This window comes from Rousettus aegyptiacus, unplaced genomic scaffold, assembly GCF_014176215.1.
Source record: "Rousettus aegyptiacus isolate mRouAeg1 unplaced genomic scaffold, mRouAeg1.p scaffold_m13_p_2, whole genome shotgun sequence".
NCBI lineage: Eukaryota > Metazoa > Chordata > Mammalia > Chiroptera > Pteropodidae > Rousettus > Rousettus aegyptiacus.
Genome location: NW_023416295.1, coordinates 6,637,193 through 6,662,813, shown reverse-complemented (window position 1 = coordinate 6,662,813; position 25,621 = coordinate 6,637,193). Strand labels below are relative to the sequence as shown.

At 35.5% G+C, this 25,621-nt stretch overlaps 1 protein-coding gene and 3 pseudogenes across 30 annotated transcripts in view; 3 read left to right on the top strand and 1 right to left on the bottom strand.

The window, feature by feature from the left end:
* Nucleotides 1–25,621, bottom strand: part of TRIP12 (thyroid hormone receptor interactor 12) — a 119,377-nt gene that overhangs the window by 80,419 nt on the left and 13,337 nt on the right. For 26 of the 30 annotated variants that reach the window (XM_036237086.1, XM_036237085.1, XM_036237083.1 and 23 more), the window contains exon 2: nucleotides 7,373–7,519. In XM_036237086.1, the coding sequence (XP_036092979.1) occupies nucleotides 7,373–7,470 (98 nt within the window). In that variant the 5' untranslated portion in view covers nucleotides 7,471–7,519. Of the gene's footprint in view, nucleotides 1–7,372; nucleotides 7,520–25,621 lie in introns of those variants that run through there. The other 4 variants (XM_036237091.1, XM_036237093.1, XM_036237087.1 and 1 more) reach the window with 1 other exon arrangement.
* Nucleotides 11,008–11,127, top strand: LOC118614841 (annotated as a pseudogene).
* On the top strand, nucleotides 14,987–23,976 carry LOC107504937 (annotated as a pseudogene).
* On the top strand, nucleotides 17,304–17,422 carry LOC118614795 (annotated as a pseudogene).

Genomic DNA, 25,621 nt, shown 5'->3' with positions numbered 1-25,621 from the left:
CAGGGTAGGGCCTGGTTAGTTCCTGGATGGGAGACCACATAAGAAGACTAGGTGATATAGACATTAAAAAACAGCCTTCCATATGTAATGCTAAGACTTGCTATTTATTTACTGAAGAAGCATTTGTACATATTCATTTTTTTTAGTCACACTGATACTCTTACGGAAGGTATTCTGAGACAGAGAGAGCCCTTATACAAAGTGGTGTGGACAACAGATTCCCTCAGTATCAAAAAACGGAAATATCAGAGCAAATCCTCAGTTAAGGATATGAAATAATTTATGCACCTGACATAGGTTTTCGATAGGCTTATGATGTGACTTTTGGACAAAATTTCACACTTCATGATTAAAGCAAGAAATATATACTGCAAAGACAATTATAAAACATAAAATATTACTTTGTTGGTCCAAGACACCAGTGCTATTAAGAATTTAATGTGCGTAACTTCCATATGGAAAAAAAGTAACCCCTGTCCTTAGACCAAAGCAGCCATGCCACTAACTAACAATACTATAAATCTTGCCTCCTACCTAAGGCCTGATGGGACAGACTAGCTGCCTCGTCATTACCAAACCAGAACTAAAAGTAAAATGTGTGGTGGACACATATGGTTCTGCAACCAGGGCTCACCAGTTCTGAAAGATGCCAAGCCCAAATCGCCTTGTCAACTCCAGTATAAATCACTTTTTTAAATGACTTCAATTTAGTCATAAGAAACAATGACATTATTTTCACATATTATGTCTCCCCTTAACATTCTCCTCCTAAAGGTGAGGAAGCTTGAACTTCCATCTCACTGAGCAAAGGCTGAGATAAAAAAACAGAGACAGGACACAACAAATATAAAGAAAGTCTCCCCATACTGCCTATGAAGTAGGATGAGGAGAACAACACAGCATGCCTGTGGCTATGTTGTACTAAGCAGAATTTAGGGAAATAAATAGTCTGCTGTAGATATGGAAGAATTTAAAAAATGAAGTTTAAACACCCTGTGATGGCTATAATGTGCTATTTACAAATAATCTATTTCTCCTCTTTCCAGAAACATGGTAGAATGGTTTTATGTCAGCCATGTAAACTACTCTGATCAAGGGAATGTAAGAGGAAATGAATCACTTCTGGGGTAAGCCTTGGAGATCCACAGGGGAATTTACCATATTATCTTGTCGCAGCAAAGATACTGAAACCTAAACATGTAGACACTGAACAGAGAGCCTGCAACTGATCCTGGATGGAAAGCTTTCTAGTAACTGGATTGCTGTAATATATGAACACTAAGGAGCTAAACTGTCACTATAGTATAATCTGGCCCACCTTGTTTGTTACACAGTCCACTTAAAACATGCCCAGTTCAACTCTCAATCTAATCGTCATTTCATGACCATTTCTGTAAAAGAAAGTCACATTTTTATGCCTAGAAATGCCTAGGAAATAAATCTTATTTCTACCCTACACTAGTATTTGTTGAACACCTACTATTTACCATCAAACTAACAAGTAACAGAATAATGAGAAATAAAATCCAAACTCTGGAAGTAAATGATGATTCCACACGTCAACTAAAGAGTGTAGCTAACATGTACCATGTTTTACATGTGCTTCTTCAACCTTCAGAACCCAGATTAATGACGTCATCTTCTAAAAATGTTTCTCACCTGACTCTAATAATTACCTACAAGCCCATTTCCCCTACTGAGTTGGAACTACTTGTGACAAAGGCTATTCTACGCTCGTTTTTATAACTAACATCTAGTATGGTGCTTACAAGCATGATGTTCTACAAATGGATAAATACAATCTTAGATAATAAGTTTGTAATCAGCACTAAGGCAGGACTCTTAACTCTAAAGTCAATAGAAGTTTTATCAAAATAATGCATGCATCATTTCCAGAAACAAAACAGCTAAATAATCAAGCCTAAAGAAGGCAAGAGTCAATATAGCTTTAAAGGACGAAGAACTGAAATTTGTCAGAATTTAATGCACACATACTCTCTAATGTATTTGCTTTTCTCTATCTGTCGATTTTCTTCCATAAAGCAGGAGACATGCAATTGGCAACTTCAGATTTGCATCTTCCCTTTGCTATCAGAATGGAAAAAGCTCCCAGCTTTTCCCAGCTTGGATCAGGTGACCATCCAAGCTCAGAAAGATGAAAGACTGCAGATTCTCCCAGCTGTGTCAAGAAGCTAGGCAATGGGTAGCCAGGAGCAGGGCAAGATCCCGTTGGAAAAGAGTAACTATCATTAGAAACGCATGAGTGAAGAACAGAGGGAGATCATTTCACAAAGACGGCTACTCTTCTAAGAAGAGGGGCTACTACTTGCTCAGCAAATCAGAAGGGCAGTTCGCCTGTATACTGGTACAACGGGAGATTAACAACATTTGCACTTTTAAATACATATGCATCAAAAAGTATTCTCACTCAGATCTCACTCCTTAAACCTGTTTTTCCAATGTTCAACCTCATTACTATAGAAACACTAATAAGATTAATGCAATTTTTCCTTATCAAATTAGCAAGAAAATGCTAAATGGAGATAACAAAAATAGAATGAGAAAAAGTGCTCTTTTTCCTAAAGATGACAAAGAAATTGTAGGAAAAAATTTTATGTCAAACAAGTTAACCATAAACTCCTTTTAACCAAAAAAAAAATCACTTCCAAGAATCTATCTCTAAGAGATACCTGAAATGCAAACATTTATGCATAAGCAAAACCTTTCCCCATGGCAACTGTCTAACCATCCAAACACTGACAAGCAATCATGAAAAGTATTGTATGCTGACTCAGTAAATCAGGTGGCCATTTGTAAACAATTTAAAAAGTCATGAATGATATGAGAAAAAATTTGTTAGAATGCTGATTTTTTTTTTTTTTTTAAAAACAGGATCCAAAACTATTTAAAGTGTAATCAGCTACGGGTTATTTAATGAGACAAAATCAAAAATGGTAATGCAGACTTATGTCTGGATAATATTTATTTTCTTTTAATGTTTTTCTGTATCCCACCCCTGAAAAAGTTTTTGAAGCAAAACACAAATCTATTTCTTTCATATAATTAATGCTGCTAAAAATATCCCTGCTGACACTGTTAACAAAAAAGCTATTAACTTAGATTTCATATTGAGTTTTTATTCTGTAATAATTATTAAAAATTACAAACAAGTTTTTAATGGGGGTGGGGTAGATTGAGTTCAAGCAGTGCCTCACACAATTAAAAAATTTGACAGATCACGGTAAAACTAAAATATAACATAACAGAACTAAGAAGAAAATTTTACTCTTGGGATGGAGAAGAAAAAGTAAGAAATAAAAGAGTTGACAGACTTGATTATCTAATTTTTAATACTTCTATAAATTCAAACATACCATAACAAATAATAAAACTAGCAAAAATATTTGCCCGTATCATTAGGTTGATACCCTTTCTATAAAGAGCTCTAAAAACAGAACAAGCATCTCCTAATTAAAATAAAGGATAATAATGGACAACTCATAAGTAAAAACGGCCAACATGTGGGAAGATCTTCAACTCTTATAGTAATCAAGGAAATGCTAACTTTAACCAAAAGAATTCTTTTTCCACAAACTTTTATTTAAAATGGTATGCTCTCTTGATTAGGATAAGGAGAAATAGGCAATCTCAAAGTATTAGTAGGAGTATAAACTGGTCGTTAAAAAAAAAAAAAGACAGAAATAAAGTGGTTTGATCTTTCTGAAAGACAATTTAGCAATCTGTTATAAGTCACCAGACTATTCATACCCTTAGGTCCTGTAAACCCTGTTATGGAATTTAACTTGATAAAATCAAGGCCATAATTAAATACGATGGGAACAGTAATGTATTTTTACAGCAAAAAATTAGAGGGAAAAACTAGAAGCGCAAATTTAAATCATGGGCTTTCATAGCAAAGAAAATCAAGGAGTAAAACTATAGACTAGAAATATTAACCACAGTTATCTCTAGATGGTCAAATTAAAATGATCTTATTTCCTTGAATTTTCCCAAAGCTTCTCAATTTTCTATTCTCAACAAGCTGTTTTTATAACAAAAACAATATCAAAGAAACTATCACTACAGCAATCCTAACCAAAATTGCTTTAAAATTGAATTCGATCCCACCACTGCCATTTGAGAAAAACAAGCAGCAGCACATAATATAATGAAAACGCTACTGGGTGGCCAAGAGGGATGGAGAGACTACAAATACCTGTGCTAGAAGTGGAAAGGGCTAGGAAGTATCCCTGAGAGCAAGCCAACAGAGAAGCAGTGGAAGAGAGCGATTTCCTAGAGAAGGAAAAGAGAACAGAAAAGGAGGAACAGATGAGCTATAGCCCAAAAAATTATAGAAGAAAGGAAAAGAGAAAAATAGCAGAGGAGTAAGATGTCTTGTTCAATTATGGAAAGAGATGAGGGATAGGTGAACAAGAGTAGAGGGAATAATCAGGTAAGATTAATATATCCCAAAGATCCAACTTTCTTTTAAAGATGAACAAAAACTCTACTAAAATAAAGTAAGCAACCTTGATTTGGGAAAAGGACAGGTGAGTTCACAGGAAGAAAGCTGCACAAAGAAGACAGCTTAATGCAAGTTTGGAAAAAACAGAGTGCATCGAAAATGATGAATTAAAAAATTCTACCAGGAAAAACCTGCTACTTAAATTCTAAACTGGATGAGTTAATACTCTTTGATTGTAAGCACTTCATATTTTCTTCTAAGGCCTTCATCATATGGATAAAGCAGTTTGTGCAGCAAAAACAGTTTAGCAAGGAAAAGAATCACTGATTTTGTTTTTATTTCATTTATTTATTTTTTTATGCCTACAGGACCAGTCTTCCTAGGTGTTCAGGGCGGCATGGCTGTAGAGAATCACTGAATTTAGAGTCAAGAGTTTGGGAATAAGACCTGACTCTACCTAACTACTAACTGGATAAAGTTGAGCAAACTACCTACCACATTTATTAAACAGGGGTTGCATAATCAGTCCACAGAGCTTCTGTGAGTCTCAACTAAAAGATTATGTAAAAAATATTTCTTAATCTAAAACACTCCACCAGCGCTATGGAAGTGGATGCTATTATTTTTACCATTCTAGAATCACTATTGCTATGAATACATTTACAAGACCAAGTCCACTGTTTTTAGGAAGCAAAAGGCACAATAACAGCATTTTACTTAGGAAAGCTAAGTAACAGAAGTCAGATAAAGAGAATGAAAATACAGTTCTGTAACTGCTCTCTCCCAATTAATCCCAATCCTCTCACTCCCAAACATCACAAGAGGTTTCTTAGCGGCTAGATAATTGCTAGTACAGCACACGCTCCTGGGGCTTCAAAATTCAATCTGGGGTTTGATGAAAAGGTCCCCCCAATAATGAGATTCTATCATAAGCAAAAAAAGAAACAAGATATCTAAGGAGACAAAACGAAATTCAGATGAGCAAACATCTTCTAATTTGTATTTGCAGTAAAACTGATAAAAAAATTTTGGCTAAAGTTCTAAATGTCTATAACCTGATAATTATACTTATCCACTTAAAAACAGGAAAAAAATCTATAAACTTAAAGTTATTACTAAACTGTGGTATAGCCACACAACTGAACATATAAACTTTAAAAGTCATGTTTTTAAACAATTTCTAAAAATACAGGAAATGACACGGATAATCCTAAGTTTTAAAAAGTGACTAGGCCCTCTTTCGTGTACTACTTTTGTGGGGAAATGTTTTTTTAAAGACATGTAAAAGTTAAAATGTGAGAACTGAACTGAGGTTACATTATTGAAAGGGGGAGTTAGTTGTAATTACATTTTGCTTATGTTTTATGGCATGTTTTCACCCATTCCAAACACATTTAAAAATTGTACTTTTCCTTGACATTGAGCTTAAAGCACATGAATTACAATGAAAGATTTGTCATTCTATAAATCTAACCGCATTCCATCTTGATTACAACCTTATTGTTATGTAAACCAATGCATCTTAATCACGGGTATTAACCACTTCCGTGTGTTTCATATTCATATTTTTTTAAATATATAATACATTAAAATATCTAAAAATTTTACATAACATCAATTTGTAGAAAAGATAATGCCGAGACAGCGCTGTGGATTTTAGAAGCAATGTACTGTGTGACAGCCTCAAATGTTTGTCAGTCATGAGCAAGAGTCCAAATAAAACCTGAGGATTAATATCTATGAAACTGCAGTTGTTCCAAAGATACATGACTTATGCGCACATACATGCACATATACACACACACACACACACACGTATGTGCAGTAAAAAAAAGGACTAAGAACTATGCCAGTATAACAGTGATTCTAAGTAAATTGTGGAATTGTGATTTTTTTTTAAACTTTTCTATATTTTCCAAACTCTCTAAAAATAAATATGTAACATTTTTACAATGGGGCAATGATATTATTTTACTTGATAAGATACAGTGTGGTTGCTCCAAAGAATAAACCGAATCTAAAAAAGCAAAAATCAATTTCAGGACAGAACTCTGTTCTAGGATTGTGCTAAGAGATTATTTAACATACTACAATAACGAAACTAACCAACAATCCTATGAAACAGGTATCCTCCACTGCGTAGACTGAAAAATTGAGGTTTCCCGAAAGATTTAACAAAAGACATACAGTTATTTAGTGGAAGAGGCAGAATTTGCACACAAAACTATACTAATCCAAAGTCCATGTGGTCAGCCACTAAAAAACATCCTGACATCAAGATGTGTTTCACTTTCTTTACATATGTGCCATTTAAAAATTTTATTTATAATTTACTAAACAATATATATATGGTAATGCCTCAAAATGCTGCGCTAGGAAATCATATCAGAATTCAGCCATTAATTATTTCAAGCTAAACAGGATTTAATCCATGGATTAGAGAACAAGGCCTTGCAGGTAAAGTTCCAATCACCTTATATATAAAATTAGAGTACTTGGCTAGATCACACACAGTATTTTACATTTATGAGAGTGGATCTGGTTCTTCACACTACCTCCCATACGACCACTCCAGCTGAACCCCAGGCCGGAAGAACTGATGTGCTATATGAAAGTCAGCCTGCCTCACCACCCTGTCAGCATCCATGTTGTCAAAAGATGAGAGAAAAACCCCGAAGTATCAAAACTGAGATCTTAAAACAAATGAAGCGTCCTCTCAATGAAGTAAATAAGTCAAGACATAAAGAAAGGGACCACGAAAGGGTTGAAAAGTGTGTTGCAGCACGTGTTTAGGGGAATGAAGAGAGATAAAGAACAAATAAAACATGACATTCCGTACACTATCAACCCTTAAGTTATTTTTGATTTTATTCCCAATTCCTTTTCACGTTACCATTAAATACATACCTTCCTCCTACTGAGTCGTCTTGTGGTTGGGCCCCGGCAGTGTTCCTCTGTGAACGTCGCAGTGACCCCCCTGGATTGTTATTAGGCCGGTTGGACATTGGCACCTCTCTCTTGAAGGGACATACCCTTTCTAGACACTACCATTCACTAAAAGGAAAAAGATGAGAAAAAAACATCAGCTACACATGGTATAAAACAGAAAATATGTAAGAGGCACCAAAGATGAAGGGGAAATTTTATGTAAACAATTTGACTATAAAGTCTTCACAAATGCTGCACTGTCTTATTAAATTAAGTTTAATTAACATGTTATAACATATCAAGAATACACCAAAGTCAAGGTCCAGAATGCAGCACATAAAATTAACTTGGAACACCCAGGAAATTCCCAATTCAAAGAAAACAGCACAATCAGAAATCTGTCTTTCTTTCCACATTTTTAATGCTGTGTAGAAAAGGGCTTTGCACCTAGCGTCAGAATACCTTGGCTCAGGGCCTGTGATACAACAGGTATTAAAGGAGCCCACCTTTGTACAAACCACAACCTTTGGCCTCCAATTCCTTACCACAGAATAAAAAACAACATATGTCCGTGCCTATTTCACAGTACTGCTGTGAATAACAAATGAAATCATTAAATACAAAGGAAACCACAAACTACCGTAGCTTAATGGAGATACAAGGAGAAAGTAGCTCAAGTACAATAAACTGAGAAATGCTCCCAGATATTCTGGATTTCAACATTAGTTGTGCTGGCTGTGACCTTGGGGAAAAAACTTCATCTCTAGATTTTATTATCCTTCTCTGTAAAAATCAGTATATTACCTACCTCACAGGGCTGCTAGCAACAAGAAAATGTGAAAGTAGTTCATAAGTACAAGTTAGCTCAAAGCACAGTTCTTAGTTTGAATTTTCTTTCTATCGGAAATTTATTATATAGAAGAAAATGCTGATACTCAAAGAAACTCAGTTTAACTGATAAAACAGGCCAATATTACTATCACAGAAAGAATTATGATTTGTATAAATAAATAAAATTTGTCACATTTTTTCTTGGGCCTCCAAGTCAAACTCCAAGTAGAATTCTTAATTAATTCTATTTACTGGGGAGGGAAGAAAACAGAAATTGATCATGACGTTAGAGGAACTGGGGCTGAATCTATTACTGGATTCTGTTTCAAGAAATCCCACGTCCTGTAAGAGGAAAGCGGTTTTTTTTTTTTGAGTTACATGTTGACACAATTTGGTAGAGAAGGAAAGTGTTTTCTGTCCCATGCCCACATCAATTACTATACTAAATAAACTTCGGTCAGAATTCAAATTACTAATGTAATTAGTCAATTTTAGAAAGAAATAAATGAAATACTACCTGAACATTCAGAGAGAGAGAAAGAAAGGAGGTTAAATTTACATATGCTGACATGGAAAGAGCGCCCCAAGATACATTGGGGGAAGCAATATAAAACGCCCATCTGCGTGTGGGTACATTAAAAAGGTTTGCATACTTATTTTAACATATTGTCTACACATTGAAAAATGATGGAAGGATTCATAAAACAGACTTTATGACTGCCACTGAGAAAGAGAAGTGGTGAAATGAAGTTTGAGATAAAAGGAGTCATTTTTGTTGTTTACCCTCTGTAAGCAAAAAGGTAGGTAGGTAGGTCACTCTATCACAGTAATTACAAATGTAGAGCTCTAGAGTCAAACTGCTCTGGCCGAGTTAGAATCCTGCCTCCAACACCAACAAGTGGTATGACCTTGCGTATATACAGTCCTGCAATTCGGTCTATCAAATGGCGATAAAGAATTTAACCTCATAGAGCAGTTGAGCTGTAAATGAAAAAATCCATGCAAACCACTCAACACAGTACCTATCATATAGCAAGGGCTCAATACATAAAGATTTATTCAGAAAAATAAAAAGAATACTTGTGCTATAACAAAGTTGGGGGGGGCTTCATAAAAACACTGTCAACATCAGTTTGAAATTTCTAGCAATATAGTTTAAAAAGTGAGTTTTGCTATAAAGAAAACACATTGTGTTTTTAATTAAGGGTGAGCATCACAATCACCTGGGAAGCTTTGTAAAAATATGAATGCCTGGCTTTTGCTCTCACAGATTCTGATTCTGTGGGTAGAGAAACTGAAGACATTTTAAAAGAGCTCTTGGTTGTACTGCACTAGAGAACAATTGCACCCCACTAAAGAATCAAATAAAAGGCCAATCTATTTCAGAATTCATCAAGAAGTTTTGCTACTTCAAACACCAATCTCAATGCTATTTCACTTGGACCCTGAACAGCACAGACACAAGAGAATAGCATGTTACTGCTGCTTCTACTTTTACTAAACAGTGTTGGTAGATCTCACCTGTCACTTTGCTATTAAATACCTACTGTATGTCATGGAGTGTTAAGTCATTCAAATGAATATGTCACACTGGTTAATCTGACCTGTAGTCACACCGAAGTAACCTTAATAATGCTCTCAACATCTTCAGAGCTTGTCAACTAGCACCATTATCAGCCAAAAGCCCATTCAGGAATAATTCTGGAGATTTAAGAGAGTAGGAATGGCAAGTAAGACAACACTATTTATCAAAGTAAGACTTACTTTTAAAGCACAAGTTGATCTTTAAAGAAAGAAACAAGACTTTGTATTAAACTTTGGAGTCTGAATTACCATATTTTACTAATTAAAATTTAAAACACACACAAAAGTGAGTTATACTAATATAAAAACTATATTGCTAGAATTTAATAACCTAAAATAAATAGGAACTCAAAAATTCCATCTTAATAAACTATTTCATATTACTGAAACTAGAAGTTTTAAGTCCAGCTATTAATAACCCTGACTATCAAGTCCTAAAATACACCACTCTTCCAACAACCATTGATATACCTTCATTTCCGTATAACCTCCAAGATTTTTCACACTAAACCTTTGATATTAAGTCGTAAAGCACTGAAACAGAATAGATGGTATGTTAAGACTTTGAATAAAACTACAAAAACACTATTGGATATGTTCAAATTGAAAACAAACTCATACGTGTTCACAGCTCTAAGCTGTCCAACAAATTTGGGGTACTTGAATTTTCTGTAAAAATGCATTTACATTTACCTCTTTAGGCAAACAGAACTTAAGGGAAAAAACCAGAATTGTGTATTAATCTACATTTAAACACTCATTCTTAAAATCCTATAAGAATATTCTTTCAAGGACTTCAATTGCATATATTTGGCAATTGATTTTCCTGTATTTTACCTCAAAATCACAGGCAGAGAGGTTAAGGGTAGTGGGGAAAAAAACCTCAAACAAATTCACCCACTCGGAGCAAGAGAAACCAACTACAAAAATTAACTTTAGAATGCAGTAGTTCTTCCTAGTCAAATGGTGACAAAGGTAAGTATTTATGCAGAATTTTTATCACATGAAGAAAATTTCATAGACCGGAGAACAAACCTCCAATTTAGTATAACCCAGAACAGAGTCAAGAAAAGCCCCAAAGCAAGCTAATATGTTTACCCATTAATCAGTACCTATTACCTGATAGCCAGCTCTAAAAACTAAAGGAAAGTTGCATTATTTTCAGAGTAAAGACAATATTTTTTAAAAAAAGAAAGCTAGTCTACGACCATGCCACCCTGAACAAGCCCAATCCCGTCTGATCTTGGAAGCTTACGCAGGGTCCAGCCTGGTTAGTACTTGGATGGGAGACCACCTAGGAAGACCAGGTGTTGTAGGCAAAAAAAAACCCCAAAAACAAAAAAGCTAATACTTATAGCCACACAGTTGTCTGCTGAAAGTTCTTGGTTTTCAGAACTCATATTTAAAGTGAATCTTATTTATCCAGTGTGCTCCTCATAAACTATTACACACTCTATTGGTCCTCCAAGAAGGCTTGGTTTGGCTTCAGATTATGAAACTAGAGTTTAATAACAACAGTACTAAGCACTGCATAGCGCTTTACTCATGTTTATTCTAAAATAAGCAAAATTTTAAACATGCCAACAAGCCTCATAAACCATTATATTATTCCTACTTTACAAATAAAGAAATTGAAGTGTTACAAAATTAAGTAGCCTACATGCAACATCCGGAACTGCAGATGTAAACAACTACATGCACTAGATCAAGAAGGAAATGACTAGGTTTTAGGAGAAAGTGTGGTAAGTTAAATGTACCAAGGGCACTATTACAGAACTCTACAATAAAATGGAATCGAAGTCACCCAGGCTTATAATAGAAGTCATGCTTAAGTACAAATGGCAAGGACTTCAAAAACAAGACTGTCTAAAACGAGAGTGAATAACCTTTAAGCCTCCCTAAGAGCAAGGGATTGAGAGGTGCTGACATAGAGACAAATAAAACAATCCTTGCTCACGAGGAGCATACTGCTGTATATTCCACTACGAGACTCTAAAACACAAATACAGAGGCTCAAATCCTGGCTCTACTGCTTAATAACAGTAAGACCTACAAGTATCTTACCTTCATCTGTTTCTTTCTTCATTTAACTAGAGATAATATTATTAACTTAGAAGTTTAAGTATTAGAGACAATGTGTATAAGGCTCTTAGAACACAGCCTGACACATGATAGCTGCCATTTAATGGATGACCTGTAAATACAATGAAATCACTAGTGAATCTAGGGAAAAAAGGAGGGGACCCATCAGGTCTGCCATCTGAGTAAGAAAAGAATTTGGGAGGAAAAAATATGACAAAAAAAGTTCTAGAAAATCATTTGGAACAGTTGGTATTTCACTCTAATGTTGGAAGAAGGTAAAACAAAACAATAAAACCTCAGCAGTTAGTATGTATTGATAATTACAAATCGAATGTGAAACTCTTAGTATCTGTATCTGTTATACAACAGTGCGATGTGAATTAACTTTAATGAACTAAACCTTAGTTTGGATTAGGAAAGTGGGGGCGAAGGGTTATTGTCTTTTTTCCAGTTGATCAAAATAGTTTTGTAGAAAAATTAGACAAAGAGCCACTGAGTACAGGGAAAGATCTAAGTTACCTGAGAATGGGGGTCTGTTAAGCACTTAATTTTAGGGGTAAAAAAACTATTTCAATGTCATGATGGAAGTTGTACAATATGTAAAAACAGTATTTTCAAATAACATTTTTGTGATACTAGAAAACAGCATTTAGTGGGAAAATATCGATTTTAATGTGAACATTAAAATAAAAATGATTATGAGTAATATTATTCTATACTTACTACGCGCCAGGCAAAGCGCCTTTCATTTAATTTCACAACCTTACAAAACTAGTACTGGAAATAACCTTCCTTGAGAAGCTGTGATACACAGTAAATTAAAATAATCCAAGGCCATGAAGCCAATAGGTAACAAGCCCAGCACTCAAACACAAGTTAAACCTAAAGTCCATGTTCCTTATGATGATGCTATATAGCTGAAAAATAATTATATATTTACCTTTTTTAAAGTCAAAACGTTAGAGAACAAGCTTTGGATTATCCAGAGAAATCTAACCCTTTTACATTTTTCTTTGAGAAACTCAGTTTAGCTGACCAATTCTTAAATGAGTAATTATCAAAAAACATGCTAAATGATATGAGAAGCAATATCAAAGGTAATATTGTAAACAAAGAGAAGGTGACTTAATTTTGCCCTCAGCAGATTGAGAACATCCAGCTTACAAGGCTACAGCAGTGAGGAAAGGCACCGAGAAATGAGAGAATGTCACGCGGAAGGATGCTGAGCAGTATACTGGGGGTGAAACACAGGCTCTGCGGAATACACGGACTTATTAGAATGAGTCTGAGTTGTACCACAAAGGGCCTAAAACTAAAAAAATGTGGGTTTAAGACCTACAGATAAGGAAGCAAATCAACTATTACACTACCAAATAGCCCTAAGGATAGATGAGGGGCTGACAATAATGGAAGGTGAAACAAAGAGATGGAAATAAAGGAACATTTCCAGGATAAAATCTATACGATCAGAAAGTCTAAGACTGTGATTATCAAACTTCAGCATGCATACAAACTGATAAGCACTAATCTAGAACGTCTCCTATAGGGGAAGAATCAGGAAGGACGTATTACAGACACAGAGAGGAATAAGATGCATAGGCAGAGTTCAAATAACACGGAAAGGACAGACACATGAGAATGAAGTGTCTCTCAGGTTTAGAAATTGGTGAGAGTTGGTTCTAAAAACTTTGGGGAAGGAGAGTATGTGGGTGAATTAGGTGGACAGGAAACACCAACTCTCCTCTGCAAATGCTAGCGTAAAAGAGGACAGAGAAGAGAAAAAAGCCAACGAGGTAAGGGGTAGGGTTGACGAAGGTTGTGTATACAGGAGTATACACGATTTCTCTGTTTTTCCTTTTAAAAAAATAAGTCTTAAGCATATTTATGTATGTAAGGAAAAGAATTACTGAAAGGGCTGGAAATAAGATATCACCTATTAATAAGATCCTTGAGAGGGGATTGGAGATTAAGGGTATAAGCCTCAGAGAAGAGAGGTGCATCAATCTCCAAGGCAAAGGAAGATGATAAATGGCAGCAAGGATATACATGCCTATCTTGATTGAACATATTGTTAACAGATATTGAGAAGAGCATGAGAGAATGAAGATTTCAAAGAGATACTCAATGGAGAACAGAAAGACCTATGGGCAAGGACGACTGCCCAGCAGTATTAACCACCTACGTGAGATAGAAACCATAAATTCAGTGCCAAATCCATACTTGATATATTAAGAGAAAGTCTCATCCACAGTGAGCTGCTCCCACTGAATTTAGAAACAATACAAATTATATTTGCCATTATGCCATTCTACTCCAAAACATGAATTTAACCACTTTACTGATATGTTAACACACCTGATCCATTGACAGAAGTGGAAACTGAATAAAACTGACCCACCAGAGTTTAAATTCTGAATAACTTTTATACTATATCTTCATATACAAAGTGCCAATTAAAAACTAAAATACCTATAGCAAACACTTGATCTTTCAAGCATCATCCAACACTTAACTAAATCCAACACCTGAAACTGATGCCAGCACCCACCTTTACAACTGTAATATGCCTTGAGTATCTACCTTACATGCCATCTGGCAAGAGTCAATGAAATTAATTTTGGCATTATTTTCACAAAGTATATTGTTATTCTAAGTATTAAGCCAAGCAATTACATCTATATAACTTGTGCTGATAACTCTTAGAAATGTCCTATTTCTTATTCAACAGAACTTGAGATTCACAGTTATCTCTGTTAATACATTAATTAGCACATAATAGGTTCCAATATTTATTGAGTCTAAGCACACTTGATTCAAAAGGATTTTGGATTTAACCCAAATACTTATTGCAAGCCTAGAAATAGGAGAGAGGAAAGGCTTTTTCTTTACTTCCTTCTCTGAAATCAAACAAAATGAATAAATGCTTAAGAATTCAGAATAACACCCCATTTAAATAAAACTAGAGAGAAGCTGGCAATACTCATAATCATAGAAGAAAAGTTGTCAGATACGATAAAATCTGTAGCAAAAACAGGGAAGACCACCACAGAATTTTTAAAGAAGAAAATGGTAAGAAGATAATCTTAAAGGTTATCAATGACTCAGTCCTTGAAAAAACTAAGAACTACAGAAGAGCAATCGCAACAAAAGATCAAAGTATCTCCGGAACCAAGAAGAAAAGCAGGTAAGGGAAATGAAAACTCCAAAATTAAGATCGGCTAGGCAAATAATGATTAAACCACCAAGCAAAAGTTTTCTTAACAGTCTGTTTTACTTTGCACTGAGAAGGAAAAGAATGTATGCACTAAAAATGAAACCACTGTCAAGATTTTGTTAAGCAAAAAAGCAGATACAGAATGCTGGGCAAAGACTTGATATATCTACATATAATTGCTATATACATAAATGATCGCTGGCCTTAATATTATCAGGAGACTATATTACAAAACTTATTTAAATCAGCTACCCTGGAAGATCAGGATCCCTTGAGTCTTTTTACATTTTGAATCACGTACTATTTCTCTATTTAAAAAATATTAAACAATTATGTATATTGTAATTTTAACTCCAGAAGGTGACGGTGGGTAAAAAAAAGCAGAAAACACACATCGAATATTAGCCATTTTTAGCATTCTTTTCTCATTTTCATTTTTTTAAATCATGTGGTCTAATTATTTAAAAACTCAAAACTGTTACTTTCAAAATTTTCCATGTCCCAGATATATGTTCATTTTTAAAAAGTAATGCTGCAATCTAAATTGTTTCTAAGAAAATGAAGTTCTTACTGCCTAAAACAGAAGACTACAGAAATGATATACTGAATCAGCCAGAGAGCGATACTGTGTCCATGACTGGCACCAAAAGTCTATTTTGTAGAATAGCATAATATTATGATCACTTTATTAAAAACAAACAGGGCCCCACCCAGCCCAACTACTTCTAAAAACACAGAGCAACTCGTTCCCTAATATAAATCCGTCTTAGCTCACATAATTTGTATAATCCTTCAGAATACTAACTGCATTTCACAGAGCATTTTCTTCTTAAAATCTCCAGAATTAGACTAGAGTCAGCAACTTTTTAGTTCACGCGCCAAAGATGGCTCACAGACTCAGTCTTAATAGGTCTCAAATCCTGTTGGCTACCGTAATTAGCTAGTCAGTGGGGTGGGGGGGGAGTAGGTCAGCTTATCACAGCATTTTTAGTACATCCTCTTAAAGATGTTCTTTTCTCTCTGCCCAGGAATGAAGAGATGAAAAAGAATGGTTTTTGGACCAGATAGTCTCTAAAATCCAATTCAGCTCTAAATTTTATAATACTGTAACCTAACACTTATTTTAGCTTTTCTTAAAGGGAGTGTTTTCTAATTCTTCCTTATGAATACTAGTAACATTACTATTAGACACAGTGATTATCAGAACAGAGCTATGGAGAGGGAGGAGAGAATGGTTTGTAAAAGCCTCTGTCTCCCAAGGGAAAGTGATGCTTGCTGAGTAAGAATCACTGTTATTGAAATTAAAATACAAAGTATCCTGTAGATTACAGAAAGGTGCTACCTATGGACAAAAACAATTTCATGTTTTTTTGCTAAATGACCTGTAGAGCATAGACACACACATAAGGCAATGCTTTCAGAATATTTTCTTCAATGCATGTTCTTGTCACTGGTGTGAACTCCATCATAATAATGAAATCAGAGACATTTTTTTAACATAGCTTTGCACCAGAAAGTCTATGCCTACCTTGCAACAATAAAAAATATTTCGACATTGTGATAATCTTGGATTGGTATAACCTCTTCAAAACATCTAATATATAACCTGTCATCAATAGTGCTAGAACCTGGAGAAATCTTCAGTAACAAACATTACTAAATTTGATGCAAGGCTCTAGGGCTGAAAGCAAGCTATGAAATGTAACTCAAAGTTGAGGAGAAGAGATACAGAGTGTACCTTTAACACAAGATAAAGCACAATGACAAATTTTTGTTGAAGATCATGTATGACAGAAAGTGCACCTGAATCCAGAAACAGTGTTGACTCTTGAACTTAGGGGTCTGGGGCACCCGCCACCCACACAGTCAGAAATATACACATTAAGTTGGCCCTCTGCATCCACAATTCCCAGCCATGGACTAAAAATACTAGTCTCAGAAAATATTTTTCAAAGGGAAAAAAACCCACATTTACAATGTCATACTCCACAGACCAGTGCCTCACATTTTACAAATAGCATTTTTACCAAAAATAGATGCCGATAACTGTCTCTATATTGAGCTAGAACATGTACAAACCTACGGCAAGAAAAATACTGAAGCTGTTGTTCCCAAATTGTAGTTTTGTTTTTAATACTGATTCCTGGGACCCATCGAAAAAGGGGTGAGGGAAATAAACTTTTTTAAAAGTCCCTTACAGTCTACAGCCATGCCACCCTGAAAAAGCCTGATCTCGTCTGATCTCAGAAGCTAAGCAGGTTTGAGCCTGGTTAGTACTTAAATGGGAGACTACTTAGGAAGACCAGGTACTGTAGGAGTAAAAAATAAGGGATTAGAAACTGACAAGTCCTAGCAATCTGTGAGATCAACCAAAGGTTGCTTCCTCTAAAAAAAAATTATATTAAATTAAATTTGAATTTGAAATAGCCCCTTACATTACTCTAATATCAGGTAGGTTTGAGAACTGACACAGGTTTATACCTTTTTTTTTTTTTTTTTGGCTCTCACTACATATTACCTAATCCTTTGCAATCTTTACGACTCTCCCACACCCCATAATTAAAAACTGCCATCATGTCCTTAGAATCTATCAATTCCACGTCTAGCACTCTTCTAGGAATCTAACCTAAAGAAATACTTGTACGAGCATGCAAAGGTATGTGTCATCAGGATGCTAGCTGCAGAGGATCCCAACGTTCTCAGGAGGGGAAAGGTTGAATAAGCACACTGTAGCGACTCCATGGCATATTTAGAGGTGCTGAAAAACAAGGGTAGATACCACACTGATATAAAAAGGCACAACATCCTTAATTCCTACATCGATGGGTATAATCTTTGCCACGAAGGAGCTTACACTCAATTGAGAAGACAGAAAATAATCGTGCTATTTGCACATCGTGGTAAAAAGTCATGAAGGATGGAATAGAAGAAAAATAGGAAATAGAGATTAACAGGAAAGAGTAAGGGAAAAGATACTTTTGGTTAAGTAATCAAGTAATATCTCTGAAGAGATGTTTTTAGGTAGAGACCTAAGGATAAGAAGCATTGGGAAAAAATTATGTATTTGTCTGTATATGCATAGAAAAAAAGTCCAAAAAATACACCTAAATGTTAATATAGTAGAGAAGAGGAAAGTGATAGAGCATCTATTTCTTGAGTAAATTCAAATCCTGGCTCCACCATAAACCACATTCCCTTGAAGAAATTTCCATATCAAAGCCTTTGCTTCCTCATCTATAAAATGGAGCTAACTATACTTCATTAAGTTATGAAAATTAACTGAAAGTAAAACACTTAGAAAATATGGTAAGCTTACTGCTGGGAAAAAAGAGAAAGAACCTTTGCATATTAAACTTTAAGAGACATATCGACACAAATGCCAAGTATGGAAAATATGAACACTGGGTATTTACAGATATTAAGAAACTGTTTATTATCACAATATTAGCTTATGTCTTTAAAAAGTTCTTTTAGAGAAGCAGATTAAAGTATTTACAGATCAAAATAATTTGGGGGAGGGTAAGAATATGGGCAGAAAAAAGTGGTCTAAGTTAATGGTGTCATAGCTTGGTCGTAGGTACACTAAAGTTCATGATACAAGTCCATTTTTGTATGTTTGATGTCCTCCATAATAAAAATATTTTATAAAAAGAATTAGCACTCAAACTTATGTTAATATTTTTGAAGGGGGAAGGAGACTTCTAAATGTTTTCAGAGTCATCAACACTTACTTTTTAAAAACTACATCCATAGAGATATCACTTTTATGAGAAATGAGAAAAATTAAGCTTCTGAATATAGAGCAAATCCTTGACCTAAATATGTGTCAACCTACATTTCATTAACTCATCCTTTAAATCCTCTCACAACTCTAACACAAGGTGCAACTTTTGTCTTTCTGAGATGAAGACACGAAAGAAAACAAAGTATGTCTTCCACCCATTTGAGAAGTGAGAACCATAACTCTGTCCCTCTCTCCCCCATCTCCATTCCGTTGTCAGACTTCCTGAGTGCAGAACTCCTTCCTCGTCCATTATAAGAAGCTAGGCACAAGTCTTCCAATAATACAAGACGCCACCACTCCACCATGAGCGGCAGGGGTGCACCCTTTCAACACCTCACCCAACAATTTGCAGCGGGGCAAAACAGCTATTACACCACTCACTCCATCCTAGCAAAAGACAAAACTTTGCCACTTATGCTTCAGGCCTTTCGCTAAATCTCAAGACTAACAGCGCCTCAAACATTGCTAAGATGTTAATATAAACATGGACTACACATTGAAAACAAAGCCAAACTACTTAGATGGACTAAGAGCTTGAAGTATATTAACAAAAGTCTCCTAAACTGAGCACTGGGACCTTTCCCTTGTGTTTATTAAGTGGATAAAGACAGTAATAATGATGAGCTACAAAGGGTCTCTGACACACTAAATATAAAGATCAGTGGTTTTCAAGTTTTCTAGCCTTGAAAAATTTCTCAGCCGAATAGTCATAAAATACCAAAAAATAAAATAAAATAAAGAAAAAAAAGCCATATTCAAATCAAGAAGAGACTACAGTTACCAGTCTTTCTAAAATGGGCAGAAATATATAATGAACAAAATCTGTAAAACAGGCTGGTTGTACAAATCCAATTCCCTTTCTGAGCTTTCCATTTTAATGCCTTTTTTACTCTTCACACTACCTTACCTGTTTATTACGAAAGTTTTCAAATTACAAAAACCCTCAGAACTGTTCAATAAATACCTTTAATTCCATTTCCTAGCTTTTACAACAAGTGTTACATTTCCTTTATCACATATGTACCCATACCTACTCATCTATGCATCCTCAGAATGAATGTAAATCTTATTTTTTTATATGCTTCAAAGTAAGCTGCAGACATCATTACACTTGGTGTATATCATTAACTAGTGTTCAAATTGTTTCATGTTTTCATTTAAATTTACATATAGTGAAATGTACAAATCTTAAGTATAAGAAAATGAGTTCTGACAAATGCATGCTGCACAAATCTGACTATATTAAAAGCACTGTATACTTTAAACAGGTAAATATCTCAAAAAGTTGTTTTTAAAAATTCTATTTTGCTTGGAAAATGTTTCCTGCCTTCCAAACTATTGTATAAAAAAGAAAACCTTAAATCCGTTATACCTTCTAATATGCCAGCAAATAATGTGTAATATGCCGCACTCTTCCCAACAGGTATTGGGAGGTACTATGAACCAAGTGACTAAAATTTTAAAGACAAATAATTATCATCTGTTAAGAATGACTCCTAAATATAGTGGAGCACATTTTTTACTGCAGTTACTAAACCTCACCGATAATCTGATTTCTTTACTACTTACACACCTTCTTATTTTCTATTCTAAAGTAATGACAGCTTCTCCACAATCCTTACATTGGTTAGAAAGTCAACAGCTTTTTCTTGTTTCTGAACACTGCCATTAAATATAAAAATAAAATGAAACCAAGTATTTACCTAGGAATTAACATTTACTGTTATATTCCACAATACCTGATGTTGGATGTATTTAAGTATTATGACTTCTCCTAAAGCAAACAAAACGACACTAAGTCCAACAAGGATAAAATGATTTATCTGTTCCCAAAAAATTTCTTCTAGGACTCACAAACCCGTGATCCAAAAGTACCACTTTACCTTTTAACAAAACCTCAAGACTGAGGATGCTCATTTCAGCAGCATATATACTAAAAACTTAAAGACCGAGGAGCAGATAAATATCCAAGGTGGTTATGTGGACCAGAAAAACACAGTATTCAATCAACAGATGTTAGCATTCCAACTATGCAAAAGGCACAATTGTGTCTTATAAATCAGTACTGCTTTAAGAAAAGTTTTAAAAACAAATGTAAGCACCAAGTTAAAATTTAAAAAAATCAAGTTAATGATAGCAACCAATTCTTTCAGCATTTTCAGTCTCACCCCTCACAGAACTTCTACTAGGGAAACAAACAGCAAATGGTTATTAGATGGTACACCCTGAGGAAAATGAAGCAATCAGGAGAGAATAAAGGAGGGGGAGAAGGTAGAAGATAGTGTTTCCTACCGAAATTCCACCTACCCCACCTCTCTTCCATGCTAAAAGTATCCCGCCTGAGAGAAGGTGCAAATCCCTTCACCTGAGGAGGAAGCGGGCTACTTCCCTGGCCCTACGGGATGAGTCAGGATGGGGCCAGAACCAGTATTTTTCCCAAACTACAGACTTTTAAAGCCTTGAAAGCAATTTAGACCAGGGGTTCATAATCAGTTCATAAACTAGGATTTAAAAAAATAATTTCACTAACTCCTAATTGAACTTTAACATTCTCTTCTATCATGAATAAGCAACAAACATTATTGGCAGTACCTGACTTTGCACCAAGAAAAATCACAGATATATCACATTACAATTGTTGAAGATACCTCAAAATATCATTTACACCAACACTACTTTGAACAGGTGTTAAATCATTTTATTGAAAGTGCTAAGAAACATATTACTGTATTACAACAAACTAATTTTAGCAGTGTGAGAGCCAGATTTCAACATTGATATATTTGGGTTTTTGTCTTATGCATTTATGAGTTTAAAAATATTACTTTGAGGGATCTATAGCTTCAGATTGTCAAAGGGTCAAACGAGAAAAAGGTTAAGAATTCCCAGACTTCAAAAAGATCATTACCAGAAGTTCCAAATGAAACGGAAAATAGCAACATGCATAATGATTACGTATTGTTTGTGAAATTTATGTAGACATACATGTATCTACGTATACACTGGTGAGGCAAAGTAGGGCATTTATTACAGACTGCAGATCAAAATAATTTAAAAGCCAGTAGTCTAAATCTATATTTGTACAAAAACACCATTACTCTTACTTTTGCCAGAGGTATGACCCAGTTCTCCCCAATAAGAGGTCTGGTAAGGTATGCTAGGCATCCTCTAGGAATACTTTTGCTTTCTGGATTAAAAAAGACCTCATCATCTCCTCCCCATCCTGCCTTGGATATAATGTGCATAATGACTTCAAGCCATGAAAGTTCACCAGTGTCCAAGAGAACCACTTGCTAAGAGGGGCAGAAAATAAACACGTAGAGCGAGCCTGCTGTGATCACTGGGCACCTGAAAGTGTTATACGAAAGAAAATAACCCCCAACCTGTCTAAGGCTCTGTTAATCAAGTTTTCTATTACTTGCAGGTGAAATGTTCCTCTCAGATAAAGCAATTATTATGGATAGGGCGCCAAGTACGGTCTCTTCAAGGGGTAACATCTGAGCCAAGACTCCATGCATGAGGAGACAGCCATGTAAGACCTAGAAGAGCATTCCAGGGAGCAAGAAGAACCGGTAAAAAGAAAAAGAAGTTGGAGATGACAGAGAGGTGGGCGAGAGCCAGACCATGTAGGACCGTGTAAGTCGCAAGGAGCCTTCCAACTCTTCCCACGGACTGCCACGAGCCCTTGCATACATCCCTCCAATACTGACGAGAACATTTCTCAAGTTAATACAAAAGGTAAGGCAGGGAGACGCTTCGTTTAAAAACTTGGCTCCTTGAAGCATTATTAATAATAGTTTTTTAAAAAATAGAATAAAGGATTAGAAGACTGGATAAATTATGGTTAAGTCAAGTAATTATAAAGCAAACTTTAATAAAGAACAAATAATGAAATACTAAAATATTCAACATATAAAACCATGGGGGAAACATATGGACCCATTTTTACTAAAACAAAAGCTAGAATACAAAAATGTTTATAGTGGTTATTATCAATCAGGTGAAAAGATTATAGATGGTTCCTAATTTTCTTATATTTTTATTAAAATTTTAACTATCACTCTGTACTTTATAATCAGAAATACATGCCCCCCAAATTTAAGTTTTTAAAAATTCCTCACTAAATGTAATGTAGCACCCTAGATGGGATCCTGGAACAGAAAGATATTAGGTAAAAACTAAGGCAATCCAAATAAAGTATAGGTAGTAATAAATGTGTAAATATTGGTTCATTAGTTGAGTCAAATAATCACACTAAGATCTTAAAAGGAAGCGGGGTGAGCAGAGAGGAACTTTCCGGTAAATCTGAAGCTGTTCTAAAACAGAAACTTTATTTTTAAAAAATGGGTGGCGGCTGCTGAGTGGAACGCAAGTAACCTGCTGGCAGTGGGAAAGTCATCCTCCCTCTCGCCGCCAGCGCCCGAGCTCGCCTGAGCTCATCAGCATGCCCATGGTGCCGCACAATCACTGGCAGACGGGCTGACCCCTTTGGGGGTGGGGGGGGCGGTTAACCAGTTCGGCCACAAGTACATCCAGCAGACCAAACCTGTCACCTTGGAGCGCACCATCAACCTGTACCTTCTCACCAATCATACTTTTGGTACAAAAGAACCCCTCTATGAGGACAGCTCTGTTGCAGCCAGATTTCAGCGCATGAAGAGGAATCTGATAAAATGGGAATGAGGACAGTAGAAGGGGTTCTGATGGTACACGAGCACCGCTTACCCCATGTGCTTCTGCTACAGCAGGGAACAATTTATTCACATTACCTGGTGGTGAACTTAATCCAGGAGAAGATGAAACTGAAGGACTAAAATGCTTAATGAAAGAGATACTGGGTCCTCAAGATGGAGTCCTGCAAGACTGGGTCACTGATGACTGCATTGATACCTGGTAGAGACCAAACTTTGAACCGCCTCAGTACCCCTATATTCCTGCACCTATTACAAAACCTAAGGAACATAAGTTGTTTTTGGTTCAACCTCAAGAGAAAGCCTTGTTTGTGGTTTTACAAGCTGGTAGCTGCACCACTGTTTGTATGACAAGGCCACCAGGTAGGGACCCATCATTCCTAGTCTCAGCTTTTGAGCAAGTTCAATTTCATATACAACTGAATCCCTTGCACAGTGGAGAAGTTAAAACAGCCGTCTCTGTGAGCACAGCTCTACACAGTGTAGAGTAAACATGGTGGTGGAAGTTTCTGTGATATTATCTCTTTCCCAATTCCTAAATTGCTCCCTGCTTTCTACTGTCTGAATAACAAAGTTAATCTGAAGAACTAGACAGTGGTGTAAACAAATGTGATAATGTTTAATTTGCTTTTGTTTCTACTCATACATTTTTATACAATATTAAAGTCGACTTCTTTCTATTTGTATTTTTTTCACATTAAACTTGTAAATTATTTTTTAGAAAACACTTAAGTCTTTTCACCTAAGATTCAAACAGACAAGTACAGATAGGAATCATTACTAAGGAGTGATAGGTAAAGGGAAAGAAGGCATTTAGGAAGAGAAATACTATATGCTGAATGTTAAAAGCAAAAGGTTTTGTACAATATGGACAAAACAGGCCCTGACACACAAGCCCTTACGTATTGCGGAAGGCAGCCCTAACTTATTTAACTATTCCCAGAAACGAGAGGTTTAAAGTATCTATTTTAAAAGGCCTAAGGAGAAAAGTGCTGAGAACTAATATATTTTTTTAAATACTTTTGAGCTACCAGAATTATTCTCAAAGCTTCACGGGCACAGGACTTCATTCTGAACTTACCTACTTACTTAATACACAATTCTATCAAGTAGTTTTGTAGCTCAGCCCATATTAAAAGCAGGGGGAAAGAGGGTATGGCACACATACTGCCTGAACATATCCAAGCCCACCATCTAGTAATGGGAAAAGGGGGGCGCATTCACTGTACAAAGTCTGGTGAAAAGCAGGCCATTTAGGAGTGCCCAAGTGCCAACCAGGACTTCCGGTTAAGCCTAAGAATGTTCACTAATGACAGCCAAGGGGGAGGAACAAAACGTAGTGCATTTACAACACTCCAAAAAGTCAACAAGTGTATATTGATTGGTAAAAAGTCACATGGAAATAAAATGTGTCCACTGTCTTGACCTTTGTTCAGATTTACCACATCTATTTCTTTAAAAAAAAATAAATAAACCTTCTCATTGATTAAAAAAGTTTCAAAACAAAAAAACAAATTTTTTTAAAAATGACCTTGAAACCAGGTAAAAGAAATATGGGATAACCTTTTTATAAGTCTAAAATTATATCAAAACGATATCAATTGGTACAGCCGCAATGGAAAACAGTATGGAGGTTCCTCAAAGAGGAACTGATCTACCATATGATCCAGCAATCTCTCTACTGGGTATGTACCCCAAAGACTTGAAAACTCATATCCGACAAGATATTTGCACACTCATGCTCAGAGCAGCATTATTCACAGTGGCCAGAACATGGAAGCAACTAAAGTGTCCTACGATAGATGATTGGATAAAGTCGTGGTACATATATATGTACGATGGAGTATTAGTCATAAGAAGAGATGAAATACTGCCATTTGCAACAACATGGATGGACCCTGAGAGAATCATGCTAAGCAAAATAAGCCAAAGTTGAAAATCACATGATATCACATATATGTGGGATATAAGCCTAAAAGAAACAAAGGAAGAGGACAGAGACTCATGGACATGGCCTAAGACTAGTGGTTAATAGAGGGTAA